Source organism: Megalobrama amblycephala, linkage group LG10, assembly GCF_018812025.1.
Source record: "Megalobrama amblycephala isolate DHTTF-2021 linkage group LG10, ASM1881202v1, whole genome shotgun sequence".
Lineage (NCBI taxonomy): Eukaryota > Metazoa > Chordata > Actinopteri > Cypriniformes > Xenocyprididae > Megalobrama > Megalobrama amblycephala.
Genome location: NC_063053.1, coordinates 14,467,330 through 14,489,255, shown reverse-complemented (window position 1 = coordinate 14,489,255; position 21,926 = coordinate 14,467,330). Strand labels below are relative to the sequence as shown.

Sequence of the window (21,926 nt, the reverse complement as noted above, 5' to 3'; positions counted from 1 at the left end):
CTGTAACAGACACACTGCCACCTAGCGACAGTGAGATTGTCTTTTATGGTTGCTAGACAAGCTGGAAACAAATCTGGCCGTATTTTATTAGCACCACATAACACACGTCATATATAAATGAAAAAAAAAAAAAAAAAACTGGCAATAATATCGTTATTTTCTGTAATGGGACAGAATTTTGTGGTTACCAAGACAACAAACGGAAGAAATAGTAGCTTTTGAGGCACATTTTTGAAAGTAAACATGGTAAGGATGTTTTTGCTATGTGAATTTGTATTTATTTCAGGTGTTTTAGATTAATAAAACACATGTGCGGTATAATAATTATACACGTGGGTCTTCAAATTAATTTGTAAATATGTAACGCATATTGTAATCCAAACCACAAAATGGTGCGTTTATATACACACTGTTTAATGCTGCACAAAGGCGGCATAAATGCTGTTAGACAGAATTTACAAATGTACAAATACTGATATGAAATTAAAGTTCAAAATATGAAATTATATATAAACAAAAAGAATGAAAATATAGGCTTGCAAAAAGATAAAAAATTTAATTTTACAGCTTTTTTTGACACTTAAAAATTTGACAATATTTGCCTTTTGGTGTGGTTAACTTTAATATTTGAGGTTGAACTTGAAATAAGAAAGACTTGAATATCACCTGCATGTCATAGTTATTTTAAAATATTTTATATATTGTTGCATTACATGCACAGCTTATTGTAATTTAATACACTTATAACAAAATGGCATTGAAACCTAAGCCTCATCTTTGAAATATTCATGCCAAGCCACCACACACACACAGTAGAAGGTCTGCTGACATGGACGCTCAAGAAGAAGAACTAAAATGTCCTGTTTGTGTAGAGCCCTTTACAGACCCTGTACGCCTTCCATGTGGGCACAACTTCTGCCAAACCTGCATCCGAGTGGTCTGGAACATGGATGACCCCAAAGCATCTAGAGAAGGGCCACTGTTCTGTCCGGAGTGTCAGATCCTCCTTCCTTCTGACCTTAAGCTTGAGATCAACTCAGATCTTCAAAGGAAAGTTCAGGATGTCTTTTCAAGAGCACCTTTGCTGGAAGGATCATCTCACATGTCACGCTCCATTATCATGTGTGATCAGTGCATTGGGAAGACTGAGGTGGCTGTGAAGAGCTGCCTGACCTGCGATGCCTCCCTGTGCTCTGCTCACACTCTTCTGCACCAGCAGAGAGAGGCTTTACGAGGGCACTCTCTCATCGAAGTAACAGAGGACTTGATTTCCTTCAAGTGTAAGGAGCATGGGGAGGAGCTGAAACTATTCTGTCAGGAGGACCAGACCACTGTGTGTTGCCTGTGCATTGCACTTGGGGCACACAAAAACCACCAAGCTGTTACGCTTCAAAAGGCATGCTCAGAATTCAAGGTAAGGGCTTCAATTCATGAAAATGGGTTTTAATGAGTAAAAAAAATAAAATAAATATATATATATATATATATATATATATATATATATATATATATACAGGGAGTGCAGAATTATTAGGCAAGTTGATTTTCTGATCATATTTTTTTCCCAAGCACATTTTACCAATTCCAATCCACATCAATCTTAATAACTACTATTAATATTGTTTTTAATCATTTATAAGTGATATATAATTGTTCATGAAGGCTGGAAATGAAAAATGCCTTATATTCAGGTGTGCAGAATTATTAGGCAAGTTTTCTTTTACAGGCAAAATGAGCCAAAAAAGAGATTTAACTCAGACTGAAAAGTCAAAAATTATTAAATACTCATGAGAAGGACGCAATACTAATGCAATACTAGAAATTGCAAAGTTAAAGCATGACCAAGGGACAGCAAAATGCTCATTGGGTCAGCGGGGTCAGACAAAAACAGGTGGAAAAGAAAAGACACATGTTAACTGCAAAATAATTAAGAATTAAGGTGAAGAATTAAGTGTGAAACCATCAGGAACCCTTTAGTCTCCAGCGCCACCATTTTCCAGAGCTGCAACCTACCTGGAGTCTCCAGAAGTGCAAGGTGTTAGGATCTCAGAGACTTAGGTTAGCTAAAGAATCCTAAAAAATGACCTGCACTTGATAAGAATCACAAGCTGAAGTGTTATAAAATACATGAAGACTGGGTTTTAATAGGGCTTATAGACAGACAGCTTGAGAATGACTCCTGATGGACCAGCACCACATCCTCTTGTACCACTGTTTGAAGAATTTATCCAGAATCTGGCAGTAAGGTGTTTGAGTTCACTTTTAGTCCATCTCTTATCCTGAAATGTCTGTCTTGCAGAGATGGACTAAAAATGATCTTCCAAAACTTACTCCCAGATTCTGGAAGATAAATTCTTCAAACAGTGGTACAAGAGGATGTGGTGCTGGTCCTTCAGGAGTCACTCTCAAGCTGTCGGTTTATAAGGCCTATAAAAACCCAGTCTTCATGTATTTTATAACACTTCAGCTTGTGATTCTTATCAAGTGCGGGTCATTTTTTAGGATTCTTTAGCTAACCTAAGTCTCTGAGATCCTGAGACCTTGCACTTCTGGAGACTCCAGGTAGGTTGCAGTTCTGGAAAATGGTGGCGCTGGAGACTAAAGGGTTCCTGATGGTTTCACACATAATTCTTAATTATTTTGCAGTTAACGTGTCTTTTCTTTTCCACCTGTTTTTGTCTGACCCCGCTGACCCAATGAGCATTTTGCTGTCACTTGGTCATGCTTTAACTTTGCAATTTCTAGTATTGCATTAGTATTGCGTCCTTCTCATGAGTATTTAATAATTTTTGACTTTTCAGTCTGAGTTAAATCTCTTTGTTGGCTCATTTTGCCTGTAAAAGAAAACTTGCCTAATAATTCTGCACACCTGAATATAAGGCATTTTTCATTTCCAGCCTTCATGAACAATTATATATCACTTATAAATGATTAAAAACAATATTAATAGTAGTTATTAAGATTGATGTGGATTGGAATTGGTAAAATGTGCTTGGGAAAAAAATATGATCAGAAAATCAACTTGCCTAATAATTCTGCACACACTGTATATATATGTAATTTTGATAGATTGGTCAATTACAAATAGAAGTGTCCATGATATATTAAAGGAAAACATTTGCAAAGTTATTAAAAAGGTACATGTTAAAAGTAAAAACTTAATATATAAATAAATATATAAACTATGTGTATTATAAATACATATAATTTAGTACATAAATGAAATGATATTCTCATCGTGTATTTGGGTCATTTTTGTATGAAGTGGATTTTAATGTTTTTTTTTAAATAAAAATTAAGAGATCTGTTTTGACTTGCATATATTTTTTATCAGATAAATAACATTATTATGCCTATAATTTTGTGTGAAGTAACAGTGTATTGAGAATTTATGGAAACATACTGTATCTTTTTGTTTTTTAGAGAGTGTTGGAGACCAACAAATCACTTCTTCTACAGAGGAGACATTTAGCTGAGTCTGCTATGAAAGATTTGGAGCCATTATTTTCAGAGGTGTCGGTGGGTATTCCAATATGAGCTTTCTGAATCAATCAAACCAACAAAATAAATGTATACTGCACTTCTCAGTTTATTTTGATTTGAAATCATATTTTTTAAATGAATGAAGTGGCAACACTATTCAAATCCATTGTAGCAAGAGATAATCTAATATGCTTTCTTTGTCAACTGAGTTGAGTTCATCAGGCTTTGACTTTTTTGTCAATCTTGTGGTGTTTTTCAGGAAAATGCAGAAGCATACAGACTCAGAATAGTTGAGAAATACAACAAGATAAAAGCCCAGATTGAGGAGGATCAGAAGCTGATGTTGGCCATTCTGGAAACAGAAGAATTTTACACCAAGAAGTGGCTGAGATGGAGAAATGAGTCACTGGAGTGTCATGTTAAAGATATCAATGCTGCCCTAAGATCAAGCCAATCTCTCCTAGAGGAAGAAAATGACATCTTATTTCTTCAGGTGCATATTATAGCAAAGTCTTTGATTACAGTTTCACAGTCAGTGGGATTGATTTTTGAGTGGATATTTTTCTTTTTTTCTTTTTCATCTGTAGTCTATCAATAACAGAAAACTTTTTTTTTGCAGCATCTCAAAAATAATAGACTTGGGTGAGTTCTTTTTACTGCATTCCCTTTAAATTGTACCTACTGTATCTACGGAGCCCCTAAAGGGACATGGTGATGAAAAAAAAAAAATGAGATGGGAGGAAAAAATATATGTCAATGCTTTTGCATTATCTCACAAATGTTTTGTCTTCCTCCAAGGAACTTTGCGTCCGCTCGCAAAACTTTTGACTTCTTTGCGGGCGAACGCAAAGTTTCTCGGGGAATGCTAAACTTTTGCGAGTGAACGCAAAAGCATTGAAATATATATATTTTCCTCCCATCTCATATTTTTTCCATCACCTTGTCCCTCCGTACTCTGTGGATTATGTGAACAAGATATTTTTATACACATCCATAAAATAATACTTTATTTTATGGGTCTTAAAAAAATTCCCACTATGCTACGGTACATTAATACCAAAATCAATATTTAAAAGAATCCCTCATCATCGCTCTAGGTCCCAGGTGGAATTGCCACTTTTGTCTCTGATAGAGCAAGAATACAGCACCTCAGACAAGATGAAGACAGTCGAGCAGCTGGTTGATAACTTAGATGAAGTTGTCTTTCACAACACTCAGCGGCTGTGGTCTAGTAAGTGTGATGTTTCAATGCACAATGATAAAAGACGTTGCACAATGATAAAAGACATACTTAGACTTAAATAAAAAGTACAATATATCTACCTTATAGTCTAACACAGTGGTTCCCAAACTTTTTTGCTTGGAGTACCCCCTGAAGGGATCACCATCCTTCTGCGTACCCCCTCTCTTCCATTTCAACTGCAGTCACACCTTTACCATAAGGGACAATATTTGCCCTCTAAATTGATTTTCCAGTGCATTTTTTTTTACCTTTATGAATAATTTTATAAAATAAATAATGTTTTAAACAAAAAAAATGTTCAATAGAGAAATATGCAACGATGGTAAAACTAAGTAAAGCTTTTAAATATTAAACTAAAACCGCCAGCAGGTGGCAGCAAGTCACTGTTTTTATGAGTGAGTCATCGAGTCATTCATTCAGTAACGAAGCAAGTGGCTGTGAATGAATCACTGAATCATTGACTCTCACGATTCGTTCAAAGCCGCAGAATTGTTCGCGAAACACAGACGTGTGTTGTAGTTCTGCTGTGGTTTTCGTTATTATTTCATTGCAAAATACAGTAAATAGTCTACTTCTGTGTTTAAAATGTACGTTATATTTTTTGACCTGTTGTATAATAATGTCACCTTTGCAGTCATGTGGATATTTGGGAACAGTTGCATTCTTGCTCGTTATCAATATTAAATACAAGAACTCACACAAGGTATGTTTTTGTATCGAAGAAAGTTCGAGCCTTAAATCGATATCAATCCACTATCTGTGTTTATATTTGTCCTTTATGCGAATAAGTGTTAAATCCCCACTTTTACAAAGGTGCATTGTTGAGAACGGTAGTAATTTAGCGCGATTTAAGGCAGCAGATTCGGCACGCAATCTATCATATCCATGCTGCTTTTGTGGATACATTCATTTTTGACTGCAAATGATGAGGTAATTTTAAGGTAGAATAAGGTAATTAAGGTGCGTACCCCCTTTTGTCACCTCACGTACCCCCAGGGGTACGCGTACCCCAGTTTGGGAACCGCTGGTCTAACATATCAAACCTTGCCACCTGCAGGTCTCAGAGCAGTAAGCTTAGACCCGGAGACGGCACACCCTGAGTTAAAGGTCTCAGCAGACAAGCTGGAGGTACACTGGAGTAAGAAACCAACCCCGGAAAGGAAACGGAAAACAAACATCAGCTCTCAGTACAGCGTCCAGGCAAAGGAGAGATTCTCCAGCGGCTCCCACTACTGGGAGGTGGCCGTCTGGAAGAAACCCTATTGGTTGATTGGCCTGTCATATGGGTCAGCTACAAGAGATCAGGATTCTGAGCATCTCAACGGTGACTTTAACAATACGTTCTGCTACATCTATCATGGAAATGGAAAATATCTTGTTTGTCAGGACTCAAATGAAAAGTCCCTGGCAGTGAGCAAAACAATCCAAAAACTAGGAGTTTGGGTAGATATCCCGAAAGGAGCCATGTCTTTCTATGATGGAGATACGCTAACTTTGCTCCACTCATTCCATGTTGAGTTTTCTGGCCCAGTTTGTCCCATTTTTAATCCTTGTATTGACATAAATGGCCAAAACTCTCAGCCTCTTTCCATTGTCAATTTACGAAACAAAAATATTTCGTAAAGCGCCTCACAAAATGCTCAATCCATTTCCTTTACAATAATAATACATGGCTTATATAGTGTGTATCTGTCCATTTAATGGTGTAGTTATCACAGTAAATATCTCACATTCTCTTTGTTTCTTTTTTTGTGTAATTTCTGCAACTACGGATAGGTACTGCATAATAATTAACCCATGTCTCATTGTGATCTGGGAGTTTTTAATCTGAAAGGGGTGTGAGAAAGAGGAATATTTTTGACAACTTGCAAATTATATCTTTATTTTATTTTAAAGGGATAGTTTACCTAACAACATAATTCTTTCATCATTTGCAGTTTTCTGTCCATACAGTGAAAGTAGGTGGGGTCCAATTCTGTTTTGGACCTCATTTACTCTTATTGTATAATACAAGGGTGAACAAATGATGACAGAATTACATTTTTAAGTGTACTGTCCCTTTACCTACACGCCTGCTCAATTTAAAATTTAAACTTTTAGTTCAAATTGTCAAAGTAACTGCAAGGAGTAACAAGATATTATATAGAAATATAACTAGGCTAGAAGATTACTTTTATTTATGACTGTGCTCAGTTTAGTATATTTGTCCATAAAACCTGAGTTTGACCAGTTTTAGATGATAGAAAACCTTTCTTGACAAAGTTGTAGTCCACCTTAAGCTGAGATGGGCCTCCTGCCAGTGCTCTGATAATGTGATACAGGCACTCCCTAAAGACACGGGCACAAGTACAGTATACTGACGGCTTGGTCTGCTGTTGGAGTTTTCCTACAGCGTAGCTGTCCACTTCAGCACCTCATATGCACAATGAAACGATGAAGCATTGAATATCTGCTGCATCTGCACCTCTTCATGGTCCCATCAGGTATGTGAAGTTGCTCGTCCCTCTATTTTTGTTTCTTATAAGTAAAGAACAAAGCTTTCTTCAAATGGTGTTGTTATTGGATTGATTCTAGGCTATATCAGCACTTTCCCAGTAACTTAGTGGAAACTTACTTTTAGTGGTTGCAGAAAAAACGTGTATATATTATGAATCTATAATTGAACTCATGTGCTTTAATTTTTGATCATAGACCTGGTGTATACCCTAGACATCCATTGTATAGTTATCAGTCACCTTAGAAGCTAATGTCTAAGATCAGTCAGTCTGAGTAAACTATTCTTTCCAAAGCTCTCAAATAACAGTAGGTAATGCAGGACAGCTCTACCCAGTGCCCAGCACGTTTGTGTATGTGGGAGGTCAGCTGAGTTGTACAATGTTTGTATAGCACACTTATGTCTTATGCCTAAACTTTGGCATTTTTAATAGATATGGATAGTTTACAATTAACTTGGAAATCAACATCAACATTTTAAAAATTGTATATACAGTGTGATCCAAAAGTCCACATTGAAATAAGTCTAATTTAATCCTGATAAGAAACATCTTAAATAACAAAGTAGGTTTTGCAAAATTGTTGTGCTAATAATATCATTTGTAATTCATTTTTTTTTTTTTGTAATAAATTATAAAAATGCATAAAAGATGCACTTTCACTAGTGGTCTCAGACTTGTGGACCCAGTCTTTGTTGTAAATCATTTTTAATTATATATAGTACTTTTTTTTTAGCATATAAATAATCCATATAGTTATGTTAATTACACAATTACATCATGTTAACAGCTGTCATGTTATCTTCTGTACTATATTTAGTGAAGGGGGACAGGAAGTTGTAGGGAGAGAGTGAATGAAAGCACATGCGCTAACCTCAAGACCATGGCTTTGACTTGAAGTTTTGCTGATTTATGTAACACAATCCTCTTGAGGCAGCAAGCACTGTGCTGTTAGCCTATATACTGTGCTGAATGCATAAAATATTTGAGTGACTCATTAAAAGTGGCTAGTATATCATTGCTGAGGCTGGGTCCTGCCAAGAGCTACATTAAGAGACGTGTTTTTTTTTTTTTTTTAATTCTAAACATCTCTCCTTATATTTTTATTTAAAAGAAAACAAGCATTTGATTAAATTTTGTATTCATCTGTTGGTGCCTTAGGTCATACTACAGTAAATTCACAACCTTTATATACAGTAGGCATGTGCAATATATGCTAAAAAAAAGCAGTCATTATGCAGTGATCAACAAGGTTAATTAAAAGGTTTAACACTTTAACAAGCCTAGATTCAATGTGCATCACAAGTGATCTTCAGCATTTAAAGAAATAGTCCACCCAAAAATAAAAATTGTAATCATTTACTCGCTCTCATGTCATTCCAAACCTATATGACCGACTTTCTTCTGTGTAACAACGTTGGGAACCAAAAAAACATTGGAGCAAATGTTTCCAATGTAAGGACAAAAATAAAAGCACTGAAACATTTCTCAGAATACGTTTTTATGTATTTCATTGAAAGAAAAAAGTCATACAGTTTTGGAATGACATGAGGGAGTAAATAATGTCAAAATGTCCATTTTTGTGTGAACTATTCCTTTAACTATTGGATTTGGGATTTTTTTTTTTACATTTAGCAAAATCACAAACAGGCCAGAAAACAAAATAAGCCAGCAAATACATGTAGTAACAATAAAAATGAAAACGTTAAATAACAAATGCCGCAATGCATGCTGGGAACAGAATCACAGACATAGTGCTGTTGACACTAGATAATCTGTAAGTAGCTAAGAGTTTTCTCTAATGCAAGCACAGCTAATCATTATGATTCTGCCACATGACAGTCATTTCTTTTTCACTTTAATGCATAATTTTATTAAACTATTTAATATTGTAAAAATGTCAGTGAAAGAACAGCAACTAGTAGCTATGACATACTTTAAATTCATTTTATTTTACACTGTGATAATGTGTCTGCTGAGACTCAGGATTGTTTCTGTTGAGATCACTGGTTGTAATCCCAGCGGCCTTTTCTCAACCCCTGTTACTGTATAAGTCTATTTACAAGGGGCTTTCCCTCTGTCTAGGCCCCCCTCTGCAGAATGAGCTGAACCTTTTGCCACCTGTCACAGAACAGACAGAGAGCTGGCGCACCTGATTGGCTCATTTAGAACGAGGTGGGTCTTAAGAATATGAGTGACAGGGTGAGTGCAGGAAGTCCTGTTGGGCTAAGACAGGTTTTCAGTGTGGGGGGGGGGGGGGGGGGGGGGCAGGGGCATTGTAGAAGACGCACTAAGTCGTGTGGGTGGCGTAAATCCAGTATGCGTGAGCCAGTAAGGCTCAGAGAGCTGTTTTTGTTTTCTGTGGAGAAGAGAGGGAGGCACAGAGACTACTAACACATCAATAGGCAGTTTTTCTGAAGACTCTGAAGGAGGGAATTTTCTGGGTTCCCACTGCTGCAGTGTAGCGGATGGGACGGAGCTGTTGAGAGGGGAGTTAACAGGTAAAGGGAGGGGTTTGACTGTAATTAGTATCTATGTGCCTGTTCATGTAACAGTTAGAGGAGTGAGGACAGGAGGAGGGGTTGGAGGAATCCTATTAGCTACAGCACAGAAAAAGTAGGTCTAAATGGCCTGCGTAACAGAAAGTAGATATATAAAATATATGCATTTGAGTAACTTTCCTTCAGCTAATTTTAACGTTTTCAGTGATTACAGAAATAAAATAGTACACCAATTTTTTTTAAATTTCTGAGAAAGTCAATAGTTCATGGATATGCTAGATCAGTGCTCTGCAATATTTTAAGAAACTTAATTGCACCATCCTCTTTGTAATCTTTGGGACTTTTAAAGATGTGAAAGCTCAAAAGTTTTTTTTTCATAATTGAAATAACATTGTAGGTTTAATCTCAATGAATTATTCTTGCTACATTGCAAATATTTAGTTAATTCACAAACATCTGAGAGTATATTGTCATGAATGTGGCATGTTCTTTCAGTCAAGGAATTTGATCCAAAGAGTTAATTAAAGGGGGATCAATTTCAAGTTGTTACAAGTTACCTTGGAACATGTAAAACGGATTAAGTTACTAGGCAAGCAGTATACAGTCAATACATTTCAGCTAAAGGACTGCAGGAAGACTATAGTACATAAGGGCTTTGAATGTGAAAATCTGCTATTTGCATCCAAATGTTTCAGATTGTCTAATTACAGTATAAGAGTTATTTCAAATATTAGTGCGTTTTCCCTGTCTGTGTAGTTTGACTCTGTGGTGTTATTAGTGTTGGGTTTGTAAATGTGATTAATAACCTGTGTGTATATGAAGAGAGAGAGAGAGAGGCCTAAACTGCTCCCATACATGTGTTTGAGCACGTGTGTGGTCTTTAAGGAAAACTGTGCACTGTCCTTCCCCGCCTCCTCCCCCATAACTGCAGTGGTGGTCATGATGCCGGCTGCATACGACTCAATCAATTGAGCGCAACACCTGGCACACATCCAATCGCAGCCACACTTCCCCTCTCTCACAAGAGCTGACAGAGCACAAGCAGCTGTGGCAGACTTGCATGTGAGATGTTAGAATAGCTTAAAGAGAGTCAAAGAGAATGAATCCTCTAAAGCAGTTTGTAATGATCAGCCTCTGAGCTGTATGCAGTAGGTCTACTGTATTTTATTTAACGTGAACTGACTTCATAGTTTTGTAAAGATGATTGCAGTCTAATGCAGATGTTAAGGCTTTTCTGAATGCATTACAGGAGAAAATAGTTCTGTATGGTCACCAGGATATGTTATGTTTTTGGATGCAGTTAGCTAGCCTAGCTACCAGCTAGCCTAACCAGCATGGGATGTGAGTAGTATGATTATTATCTTATTACACTTAAGGATTCATTAATTAATTCCATGTAGGTATGGCAAGACATGTAGGTAATCATATTATACCTTACTATACCTCTGAGAGAGCTACAGTAAATTTTAGTCACCACTGTGTATGTAATATGAAGAGGGGGTGAGATGGGAGCCTGCCAGCAGCAATACTGAGGTGCTTACGTATGCGGAGTTTGCCTTACATTCTTTAATTAGCATACTACACATTTAGATCTTCTTGTCATTAGTAAACAAGCTCAGCTTGATTTGGAGGAGTACAGTATAGCAAGAGGAGTCAAGGTAGTTAGTTCACAAGTCTCTTTACACAAGATGTGTGCTTTAGTGTCTTTCTTTTAAATGCATGTCACTTCAAATGAGAGTTCAAAATACTGTAGACTAGAGCTAATATGTGGGTCAATGTATAAATGTCATATTGTATAGAAATGTATAATACCGTATAACAAGTTGCATAACAGATGAGAAATTATTATTTAATGTGTAATACATTATTGGTGTTATTTAAAATAAAATGGGTCACACAGAACTGGGGAATTTGTGTATTTCGTCTTAACTGAAGGAGGAACTTGTTTCAATGGATGTTAGCTTACCCTTAAAGTTTCTTCTTTTTTGTTTCTTATAGGTGATTTAGAGGATGATTTTGGATGGACTCCAATCTCTCTCTCAGATGTGAACTCCAACAAACTTACAGAGCAAACAAGATGACCAGTGTTGATTAATCAATTACAGAGAACAGGTGTTGTCCTATCTGCAGGCTACTGTCAGTCATGTCTCAGTCAGGTAAAATCCTCCACCTCTACGTAGAGGTGAGATCTGTCTCTGATGAAGAGGGAAAAGACCTGGGAGATGTGGAGAAAACAGACTCCCTCATGTTGACAGCACCCGATATCCTTCAACAGTCTCAGTATGGTGGCCCTAATGCCCCACATGCCCGGACATCTCAACGTGGAGTCCTACATAAAGGTGGAAGCAGCACTCAGAGCCTGGCCTCCAGTAAATCAACATCTAGGCACTCCGTAAGTTTTCAGCTACATCCAGGACATGACTCTGAACAAACGGCCACCCAGCACCAAAAGAGTCTACCTTATGATGAGATAAACCAGTTACTCTCTGCTTTTCAAACAGGATCCACTGGAAATACATGTCACTTGGTGTGTGCTCCTTCTGAACGTGACCCCTTCCTTGGAAGGGAACCTCACTTTTCAGGATGGTTTACTGCCCCTCCTACTCCTAGTGGAACTCGTAAGGCATGCAGCCAAACTAAGATGAAAGGAGGGGATGAAGGGAGGAGATCTGTTGCCACTTTCAGTTACATTGAAAAAGCTAAAATTAAATCTGTAGATGGTCAGTATAGCTCTTTGTGCCAAAGCGAGCCTCAGAATCCCTTCAACAGAACCATGGAGGACCGAGCTACTCCTAACCACCTCAGGAAAAGGCTTAGTGACCCAGTGTGGTTCAACGGCTTGGAGTCCATGAACAACTGTAGCTCAAAACAGCTTAGTCAAGGTTTGGGGAACTCACATATAAATACCCCCAGTTTTAGGCGGGCAACTCTAGACTCTGTTGCCAGGGAAGCCACCCATCGGGCATTGGAGGAATTTGGTTCCCCACAACTAAGGCAAAAACTGGCAGGCAACTGTCCTGATAGAGATCATGATGTCAGGAATGGAGAACAACGTCGCTGTCGGTCTTGGTCTGGGTCACCAGTTATACCATGCAGTTCTAGGACCCTGCCCACTAAAGCAACAATCATGGACCATGAGCGGAATAGTTCATTTTATAGACTTCCTAGGAGCCCTGCTACAGACCAACTGTCTAACCATGCCAAGCAAACCTACTTTACTATGTCACACTCAACCGTCAACTCTCAGGAGGTCTCCAACCAAAGAGCACAAGGGTATAGGTATCGCCCAAATTTACCATCCTGTAAGCCTACAGCTATTCAACATGAATTGCCAGCTATGATTGTAACTCAACCATCTAGCAATCAAAGAATCAGTCATTCCATGAATGATAGTCCACGGCAAGCCCACAGAGTTAATTTCAACCTGGCCAACTCCAAAAATAATGTAGAAGAAGCTAACCAACTGAGTGGATGGAGGAGCGTATCCCCAGCCACAAGTCCTGAAATGGCTCGTAAATTAGCTGAGGAAGCCACCAAACTCTCCATACTTATGGAAGCCAGGAGGTCTCCATCCCCAACCCCATCATCGACTGACACAGTGAGGTCTGAAAGTCCCCATCTGGGTCATTCAAGAGAGCCTCAACTCTATGCTAGCTTTCAAAGCTCTGGAGAAAAAACTCACTCTAATTGCAACCTTCCTGCTCAGGAGCACAATTGGAAACACGAGTCTGTCGAGACTGGTCACCACTCTGTTCAAACAACCCCTCTTTTACCCCACATTAGAAGTACATCTCCTGCAGCTCCAGCAAGGTTGAACCGATCAGATGTAATATCGTCCTCTCCCATACGAGACCCACGGATAGAGAGAATAGAGTTGGTGGGAAAGGACAGCCCGACTTTGCACCGGCACCTGCCCTCCCAGTACACAAGAAACAATCATACACCTAACTATGAATGTTGGCAGAATGATACTCTTAGAAGTCACAAAGACAGTCCAGATAGCAGCAGGAGACCTTTTACAAGGCCTAACCCAGAGACTCCAGCAAGCTGGGCCTCTCATCAAAAGAATGGGACAGAAGAGTGCTTAGCCAGAGACAAGGAAAGCTTGAGGGAGGTGAACAATCCTAAGAGAAATAGTCCAGCTACATCGGGCTCTCAAGAGAACCATCGTAGGGTCTCAATGCAGTTCAATGAGATGAAAGGTGACACTCGGAATAACAAAGAGTGGAGTGGTACAGCATCACAGAGCTCCAGTGGAGTCACAGGCAGCCTTATAGAGAGCACTCTACATGAGAAAGACTGCATATCATCTGAGACATCTAGCAGAACCAGCCAGAGGAGTTCTGACTCTGGAAACACAGGCATACAGGTGATTCCATATAGGTACATCTTTAGATTACTCTAATGCTCTGATTCTCTGTATGATATTATCTGATAATTCAATTTTGGGTTGTAGTCTGAAAGTGGACCATTTTTGCTGAGGCCTTCCTTGCACTCTCAGAAGATTGCTCGTGCCAAATGGGAGTTCCTGTTTGGGTCCCACTCCGAAGACCAACATGAAACAAAAGGTGAGGATTTCTTAGAAATGACCACTTCTGAAATGTCACCCTTCTTTATTTCTTTTGCCTCTCCTTGTAAACAAGCTGTTTGCCTCAATGAATGCATAATCCAATTATGCAACAAGCCTCATCCTCCATAGGATGACATTAGGATTTGCTCTCTCTGTAAAACTTGGCTCTTTGTATTTTTTTTCCTTTTCACTTCTCAAGGTGTTATACTTTCTCTTTACTGCCATTATCTTTGAATGAATTAATGTTACAGCTTTGCTAGATTTTTTTCTGTGGTTTTATATTGTCTCACTTCACTTATCTGTAATTACAATGGCCTTCAGATAGATTTTTTTTAAGTTTCAATGAGTTCTGAATTCTTTACTGTGTGTAGGTGTTTTCAATTCACTGATGTCAAAGAGAGAGGTAGGGGAGAATGAGTCACTTGAATTATTCTTGAATATTACTTTTATGTGGTTGTTCCTTTCTTTTACCTTGACATTTATACAGTTTGCAGGTACTTTTATTCAACTTAAAGCTATACGTTTTATCAGTATACAAATTTCCTGGGAATTGAACCCATGATCTTGGCATTGATAGTGCCATACTCTGCCAGTTGATCAACAGGACCTAATCTCATACAATTATTAATAATCTCCTTTTTGCAAAAATATTTAAAATGTGGCTAAAACCATTTACTATAACTGTAAGTTAAAAATGCTAAACATAACTGTATTTTGTACGCATTTTGTCTGTTTAAAGATACTTTCTTTTTATATATAAAACAACTGTGCAGACAGGGACATAAAGACTAACCTTGAGTTATTTCAAATTAAACCATGACACTCCTTTTGTTTTTGTTTTTCTTTGTGCACTCAAATTCCAGGCTCCTCCACTGCACCCTCCAGTGGCTGTTCCAGTGAGTCTCCGACACCCATTCCGGCCTTGTCTACCCCCCTTAGGCCTGTAACAACATACTCAAGACACTGTAAATCAACCGGCTCTTCGAAATCCTCATACCATGATATACAGCAAGTCAAAGTGGAATTGATCAACCATCATCCCACAGTGGGGTCCTCCAATAAGACCAGCATCATCAAACGTACTGTCAAATATTCAGAGACAGACATAGATGCGGTGCCCCTGCGCTGTTACAGGGAAACAGACCTTGATGAGGTGATGCTAGCAGAACAGGAGGAAGTGGACTCTGCTTTTGGCAGTAACCGTAGTGTGCTGGGTACATCAGGCACTAACAGCAGCAGTCCCCTGGAGGGAATGCTGTGCCCACACACAGATGGTGAGGAGGAGCTGCAAGATGAAGAGGTGGTAAGCTGGGCCAGTGTGAGGATGCAAGGTGACAAAAAGAGGCAAAATGCCACACCTGAGGGAGATGAAGTGTTTAGTCGACTACTGAGAGGGTGAGTGTGGAATAGATACTATAACACCTGTGCATATGTAAATTCACACTTACATCAACAATCCACACTGGATGCAACAGAGGATATTTATTTGACCAAAAGAACAACAAAATGGCTTAAATTCATACATTTTTGGGTGACTGGTTTAAGCTTTTGATTTTGTATTCCTGCCTCTTGTTGTTTGTCTCCATTTTGAAGACTTTGGGGTAAATTAGAACAAGTACATTTTTATTTTTCACAGAATTGATTGGGTCTTTTATATGTGAATATGTATAATTGCCATTTAAATTTTTAGGAAGGGTGTCATATTTGCAGTACCGTGGCATCGGACATTTTAGATTCATTTTAAATTATGCAGATAAATCACTCAAAGGAGTGCATCTATGACTTTTGTTCCTCTTATAGCCCCCCAGATTGCCAGCCTGACAGCCACACGGCTTTGAAGTCTCCCATCTCTGTGACCAGCCCCTGCCAAATCTCATCAGATGGCTTGGACTCTTTCAGCAGACACTTTGAGAGCATTATGGAGTCACACCGTGCCAAGGGCACCTCTTATAGCAGCCTGGATAGTGAAGACATTACCCCTAGTGGCCCACCAGTCTTCACTTTTGATTTTCCTACTCTCACTCCTGAGATCCAGAGTCAGATCTGCGAAAGTGCCAAGCAGATCATCGAACTGAGCTTTGCTCCTCTACGGTCCCCCGAACCACCTGCTGTGTCTGATACCATGGAGTGTAGGGCTTCCCAGAGTGGTGACTATGAAGATGAAAGTCTGTTCTGCACTGGATCATGCTCCGATCAAGCCCCCAGGCCTGATTCTGACACAGACACTGACATAAGGTTAGTTGCAGTCTGGTGATTTTCATTTTTTCTAATGAGCTGTCATAAATATCCAATCACTGCATGTCAACAGATAACTGTAATGTAAACACCCCCAACCCCCCCGGTGAAATAAACACTTGCTAGAATAATAGTAGTTACATTAGAAGAGAAACAGCTTGCAATGTAGACACACACACAAAGACTTATTTCTATCCTCAGTATAGTAGTATAGTGTCAAGCCATAGTTACTCTCAAAATGCAGCTGTTTTGATGACAGATAGTACTCACAACTCAACTTATTCTGAATGAAAAGAATATTTTGGTGGGTACAACTGCTTAGAAACTTTTGTTTTCATTTTGCCTACCTCTACCACCAACTTTTCAAAAACTCTGGGTTTAATGTATTGTCTCTGCGCCATGTCTATACTTATTTCTAACCAGGTTACACTGCAGTGTATTACTTGTGGTGAACACTACAAAATAAATCACACTGTGAACACTTTTCCTGCTATCTAGCAAGGAGTAGGGAGGGGCGATATCATGATTCAGTCATTTTCTCTTTTTCTCTCTTTCTTTTTTTTTTTTTTTTTGGAGGAAAATAGGTTACACAATACCAAAATTTTATATACCAGTTAAATTTCACTATTCTCAAATTTTTTGGGTTGTTATTGGGTTGTTGTAGCTTGTTGTCTAGGTTAATATGATTGGAAATAGCTGCAATTGTGTTTTGACAACGTTTATCTCAGGAGTTATTGATCTGGGAAGTTTGAATCTGTGAATATATTGCCAACTTTACTGAACTCCTTGACTTAAGCACTGACTTCAACACTGACTAACTAATGTAAGTAAAAAGTTCTCAAGCAATTCTTGAAGACATTAAACAGTCAGTAATAAAATAAGAAAAAAGAAATAAACAAATGACAAGCAATAAGACAAATAAATACAGTAGAACAAAGATACAAATTGAATAAAGAGTGCTAAGTAATAAATGACACACAGGCAAGGCAAGGCAATTTTATTTGTATAGCACATTTCATACACAATGGTAATTCAAAGTGCTTTACATAAAGAAGAACCAAATACATAACAATAAAAATGGAATGCATAAGAAATAAAAATAACAGTAAAAACAGAATACCTACTCTGGATGGAAGAGTTAGGAAGTTTCAGGGAGTTTTTTTGTTGTCCGTAAGAGTGGATCTAGACGGATCTATCCATCAGAGCGGATCACAGCAGCAGGTTTATTAGGCTACTGTCACTTTAAGAGCTAACGTATGGAACCAATATATTGATACACATTGGATTCTCCAAACCATTTACCTTCACTCAAGACATAAACCAACTGTGTTCACATGAATACTTTGACATACTTTTTTGTGTATTTGACCGTTTAGCTGCACACAGAAAGCTGCCTGTCACTGTGTGAATACTGAATATGAGTTCTCTCGTTTGCGGTATATTGCACTTTAATTTACTTTTAACTCTTGTTTTTTTTTTTTTAACACCAAGTATGTCCCACTCTTCATTACCCATTTGTCCATGTTCCTTTATCATTCTAATATGTCAGAATCCCATGCCCACTAAAAGCTGCATAAATATCAAACCGCGATTTATAAACGATATAGAAATGCTTAAATTAATTCACACTTTATATCATGGCCACAATATATATCATCATATCACCCAGTTCTAGTAAAAAGTAATGTTTAAACACATATGACTTGGCAGTTGATAATACCAACAATCCATTAACTATCAAGACTGACTGGCTAACACTATTTTCTCCTTGCAAGTGCTCTTTTATTACTTTTATTATGTTAACTGAAGGCAAATTTGAATGATATTCTGTTTTAACCTTAATCAACAAGTAGAATTGATCATGATAGCCTCACCTTATCTTATTCCTTATTAATGCAGAAAATTCGCTCACCCAATGCTAGATGGAGTTGTACAGCTGTTGGGGTTGGGTGGCCTGAACCATAAGAGGCCTGAACTAGGAAATCAGTAGCCTAATAAGAGGTTGACTAGCACAAAGTATTTTATGTATTTTGAAAATACAAAAATACTAAACGTAAATGTATTTAAATACTAGGCTTTAAAATACAAAATAGTATAACATATAACATATTTTAAAGGTGCCCAAGAATGCTTTTTCACAAGATGTAATATAAGTCTAAGGTGTCCCCTGAATGTGTCTGTGAAGTTTCAGCTCAAAATACCCCATAGATTTTTTTAAATTATTTTTTTTAATTGCCTATTTTGGGGCATCATTAACTATGCACTGATTTTTTCAGTGCGCCGACCCTTTAATTCGCGTGCTCCCTGACACACGAGCTCTCGATTACATTACAGCACATTTACAAAGTTCACATAGCTAATATAACCCTCAAATGGATCTTTACAAGATGTTCGTCATGCATGCTGTATGCATGCTTCGAATTATGTGAGTAAAGTATTTATTTTGATGTTTATATTTGATTCTCTATGAGTTTGAGGCTATGCTCCGTGGCTAACGGCTAATGCTACACTGTTGGAGAGATTTATAAAGAATGAAGTTGTGTTTATGAATTATACAGACTGCAAGTGTTTAAAAATGAAAATAGCGACGACTCTTGTCTCCGTGAATTCAGTAAGAAACGATGGTAACTTTATCCTCATACATTAGCAGTACATTAGCAACATGTTAACGAAACATTTAGAAAGACAATTTACAAATATCACTAAAAATATCATGCTATCATGGATCATGTCAGTTATTATTGCTCCATCTGCCATTTTCGCTGTTGTTCTTGCTTACCTAGTCTGTTGATTCACCTGTGCAGATCCAGACATTACTGGCTGCCCTTGTCTAATGCCTTTCATAATGTTGGGAACATGGGCTAGCATATGCAAATATATACTGTTACGTAACAGTCGGTGTTATGTTGAGATCTGCGTGTTTTCCGGAAGTCTTTTAAACAAATGAGATTTACATAAGAAAGAGAAAGCAATGGAGTTTGAAACTCAATGTATGTCTTTTCCATGTACTGAACTCTTGTTATTCAACTATGCTGAGGTAAATTCAAATTTTGAATCTAGGGCACCTTTAAATACATGTATCTGAAATATTGCCCATCCTTGCGTAAATCTGAGTGAGATGGTTACTTGAACAAGAAAAAATGTAGAGCGGGACTTGATTTTGTCCATTGGGAATTGATTGATCATTGTGGTTTGCTATTGCTGTGATCTCATGTGAGTGGCAGGTTTTTCCTCCCTATCGCCAGTAAACACATCATCAGAGAAGAGATGTCATTGCGAGAGAGAGAGAAAGTTATTTTTATTAAAGATTATAGGGCACATGAATAAAATAAAAAGATATGCACGGATAAATAATTTATAATAGTGCAATATTCCATAAAAAAATAAGAATTGTCCATTTCAGGATAGCTTTCTCAGGATAAGTTTCCAAAAGGAATCTACAGTTGAGTATTTACCACCAGAGGGCAGTGCCGAGCTATGTGAATGTGTTAAATGTGTTTAAAAGCTACAGCTCAGTTGATTTTCTGGATGATCTGTTTATGCAAGAGCTTCAGATACATTTCTCTCACTGATGCCCTTGATGAATATAGTGTGGACTGTTTAATTCAGGATTGAGGGTTCCTGAATGTGGGGCTTGCTTCAAATCATTCTTGGATAAATTGTTTTTCATCAATTGTATGTAGCAAGCAGTCATATAAAGAGAAAGTTCCTAACTAAACAAGTTCTCCTTGGAAATGGCTGCATAAGATCCTTCCGGGGCTGTGACTGACCCACAGTCTCAGGGTCAGATTTGTGTTTAGGCCTATAATCCCTTAGGCTACTACTCTTTCCTGTCTGTTGTCAAAATAAATCAAAGTACAGCTATTTCTTGTTTTACAATATAAAAAAAAAAAAATCTAAACCTCCTTATAAACTAAAACAATTAAATTTACTTAAGAATAAAATTGTAAGATTTATACAGCAAGTCTTATGATCTTATTCATTTATTTGCCTTACTTTTTTCTTACTATCCCATCGGCAAATAGTTTTTTCTTGTTCTATGCGCAAAATGAATTTAGATTTATATTTTAAAAAAGGGGAGAAACAATCGGAAGGGTATTTTAATGTGGCATACGTTTTTCAAGTCCCCTACAATAAGGAATATTGTTTGGATGTTTGATCTGAGTTTTAGTGTGGTTATGAGGCCCTGAAAGCCGACACTATCTGCTTTGATACCTGGCTCATCCACTACATTCCTTCCCCTGCCATGGGGCCAGATAGACTTGGATATTTGCCAGGCACACTCGGTCTCCATGGTGAGAGCAGATTAACTTGTCGTGTGATTTCAGGGTTTTAAATAGAGAGAGTAAGAAACTATTACTGTTTAGCAGGGCTCTATTTTCCACTTCTGTCCAATATAAATGGCCATTAATACTGAAGAAATGCAAACCATTATTCTAACACATAATTCTGACCTTTATATTTTCTTATATAAACGTATCACTTTTTTTAAAATGAGATAGACTATGTGTTGAAATCGCGATAGACAAAGACTAATGGAGGCAGAAAAAGTAACAAGGCAAGACAAAGAGAGGAAGAGAGGGTTGGAGAAAGGGGAAAAGGGGGAGTAAACTGTTGTGAAAGGAAATACAGACCATATCCACCAGTGAAAATAGCTCAGCTGACAAGAGTAGAGAAACACACATACACATCCACAAACACACGCAACCAGGCAAGCTTAAGGAGGGAACAGCCGGTTGGGAGAGAAAGAATGACAGAAAATAAGACAGATAAACAGTTGTATCAAGCCTCTGACTACGCAATGGCCATGACAAGCGCTTGTAAAAGTTTGGAGTAGGATTAAAGAATCAGCAACGCGACAACTGAAAGAGTTTAATGACTGGTCAAGGGACTTGCAGACGCAGAGGGACACATTTCTTCTAAAGGCTCCTCAGGCTTCTGGACAGCAGGAGGTTTAGGGAAGGGTAGAAAGAATGTGGAAGGCTGGATGCTGCGTTTATAAGCAAGCTCATGTCATCTGGCTATGTGAGGTGTGAAGGGGCAGGCCTAGTGTGATGGCTCATTATTTGCTCTGCTGGGGGGGTGGGGCCTTGGAGGATAATTACATGCATGCCCCCCACCCTGCCATATACCGGTGAGTAGAAAAACTTCTGCTCTGTATCAGTGTTATTTTAGTATTATTGAGATACCATTACAGTTTTGATTTAGTTGTTATTTTAGTATTTTCTGTTTAACGTTCAAGTTTTAGTTAGTTTGTTTTTTTTAGTTCATTTTAACTTGTCTATATAGTTTTTTTCATTCATTTTTATTTCAGTCTTAGCTATTTAAGTACTTCTAGTTAAAATGTTGCCTTGGCAACTAGCTGAATTAAATGTTTTTAAATTTTTATTTTATTTCAGTTA

At 37.9% G+C, this 21,926-nt stretch overlaps 2 protein-coding genes across 3 annotated transcripts in view; both read left to right on the top strand.

Annotated features, from left to right (window-relative positions):
- Positions 1-107: 107 nt before the first annotated feature.
- Positions 108-6,462, top strand: LOC125276835 (probable E3 ubiquitin-protein ligase MID2). Of its 2 annotated transcripts, none has more exons than XM_048204736.1 (7): positions 108-246; positions 873-1,414; positions 3,424-3,513; positions 3,743-3,976; positions 4,103-4,125; positions 4,581-4,714; positions 5,784-6,462. In XM_048204736.1, exons 2-7 carry the CDS (start codon positions 947-949, stop codon positions 6,347-6,349), a joined length of 1,515 nt encoding a protein of 504 aa, XP_048060693.1. In that variant the 5' UTR covers positions 108-246; positions 873-946; the 3' UTR covers positions 6,350-6,462. The 2 variants fall into 2 exon arrangements, with proteins under 2 accessions (XP_048060693.1, XP_048060692.1); XM_048204735.1 differs by having other exon boundaries at positions 3,424-3,519.
- Positions 6,463-11,730: 5,268 nt separating this feature from the next.
- psda (pleckstrin and Sec7 domain containing a) overlaps positions 11,731-21,926 on the top strand; it is a 32,371-nt gene continuing 22,175 nt past the window's right edge. The window contains exons 1-4 of the mRNA XM_048204731.1: positions 11,731-14,088; positions 14,176-14,287; positions 15,153-15,684; positions 16,090-16,524. Coding sequence (XP_048060688.1) covers positions 11,863-14,088; positions 14,176-14,287; positions 15,153-15,684; positions 16,090-16,524 — 3,305 coding nt within the window. The 5' untranslated portion in view covers positions 11,731-11,862. The remainder of the gene's footprint in view (positions 14,089-14,175; positions 14,288-15,152; positions 15,685-16,089; positions 16,525-21,926) is intronic.

What these genes read in the sequence shown, in the direction of transcription:
- LOC125276835 (XM_048204735.1), top strand. Translation starts at nt 947, where the DNA reads ATGGATGACCCCAAAGCATCTAGAGAAGGGCCACTGTTCTGTCCGGAG. An exon ending in CTCAAAAATAATAGACTTGG is followed by an intron (nt 4,126 to 4,580) that starts GTGAGTTCTTTT and finishes TCATCGCTCTAG; the next exon opens with GTCCCAGGTGGAATTGCCAC. An exon ending in CACTCAGCGGCTGTGGTCTA is followed by an intron (nt 4,715 to 5,783) that starts GTAAGTGTGATG and finishes TGCCACCTGCAG; the next exon opens with GTCTCAGAGCAGTAAGCTTA.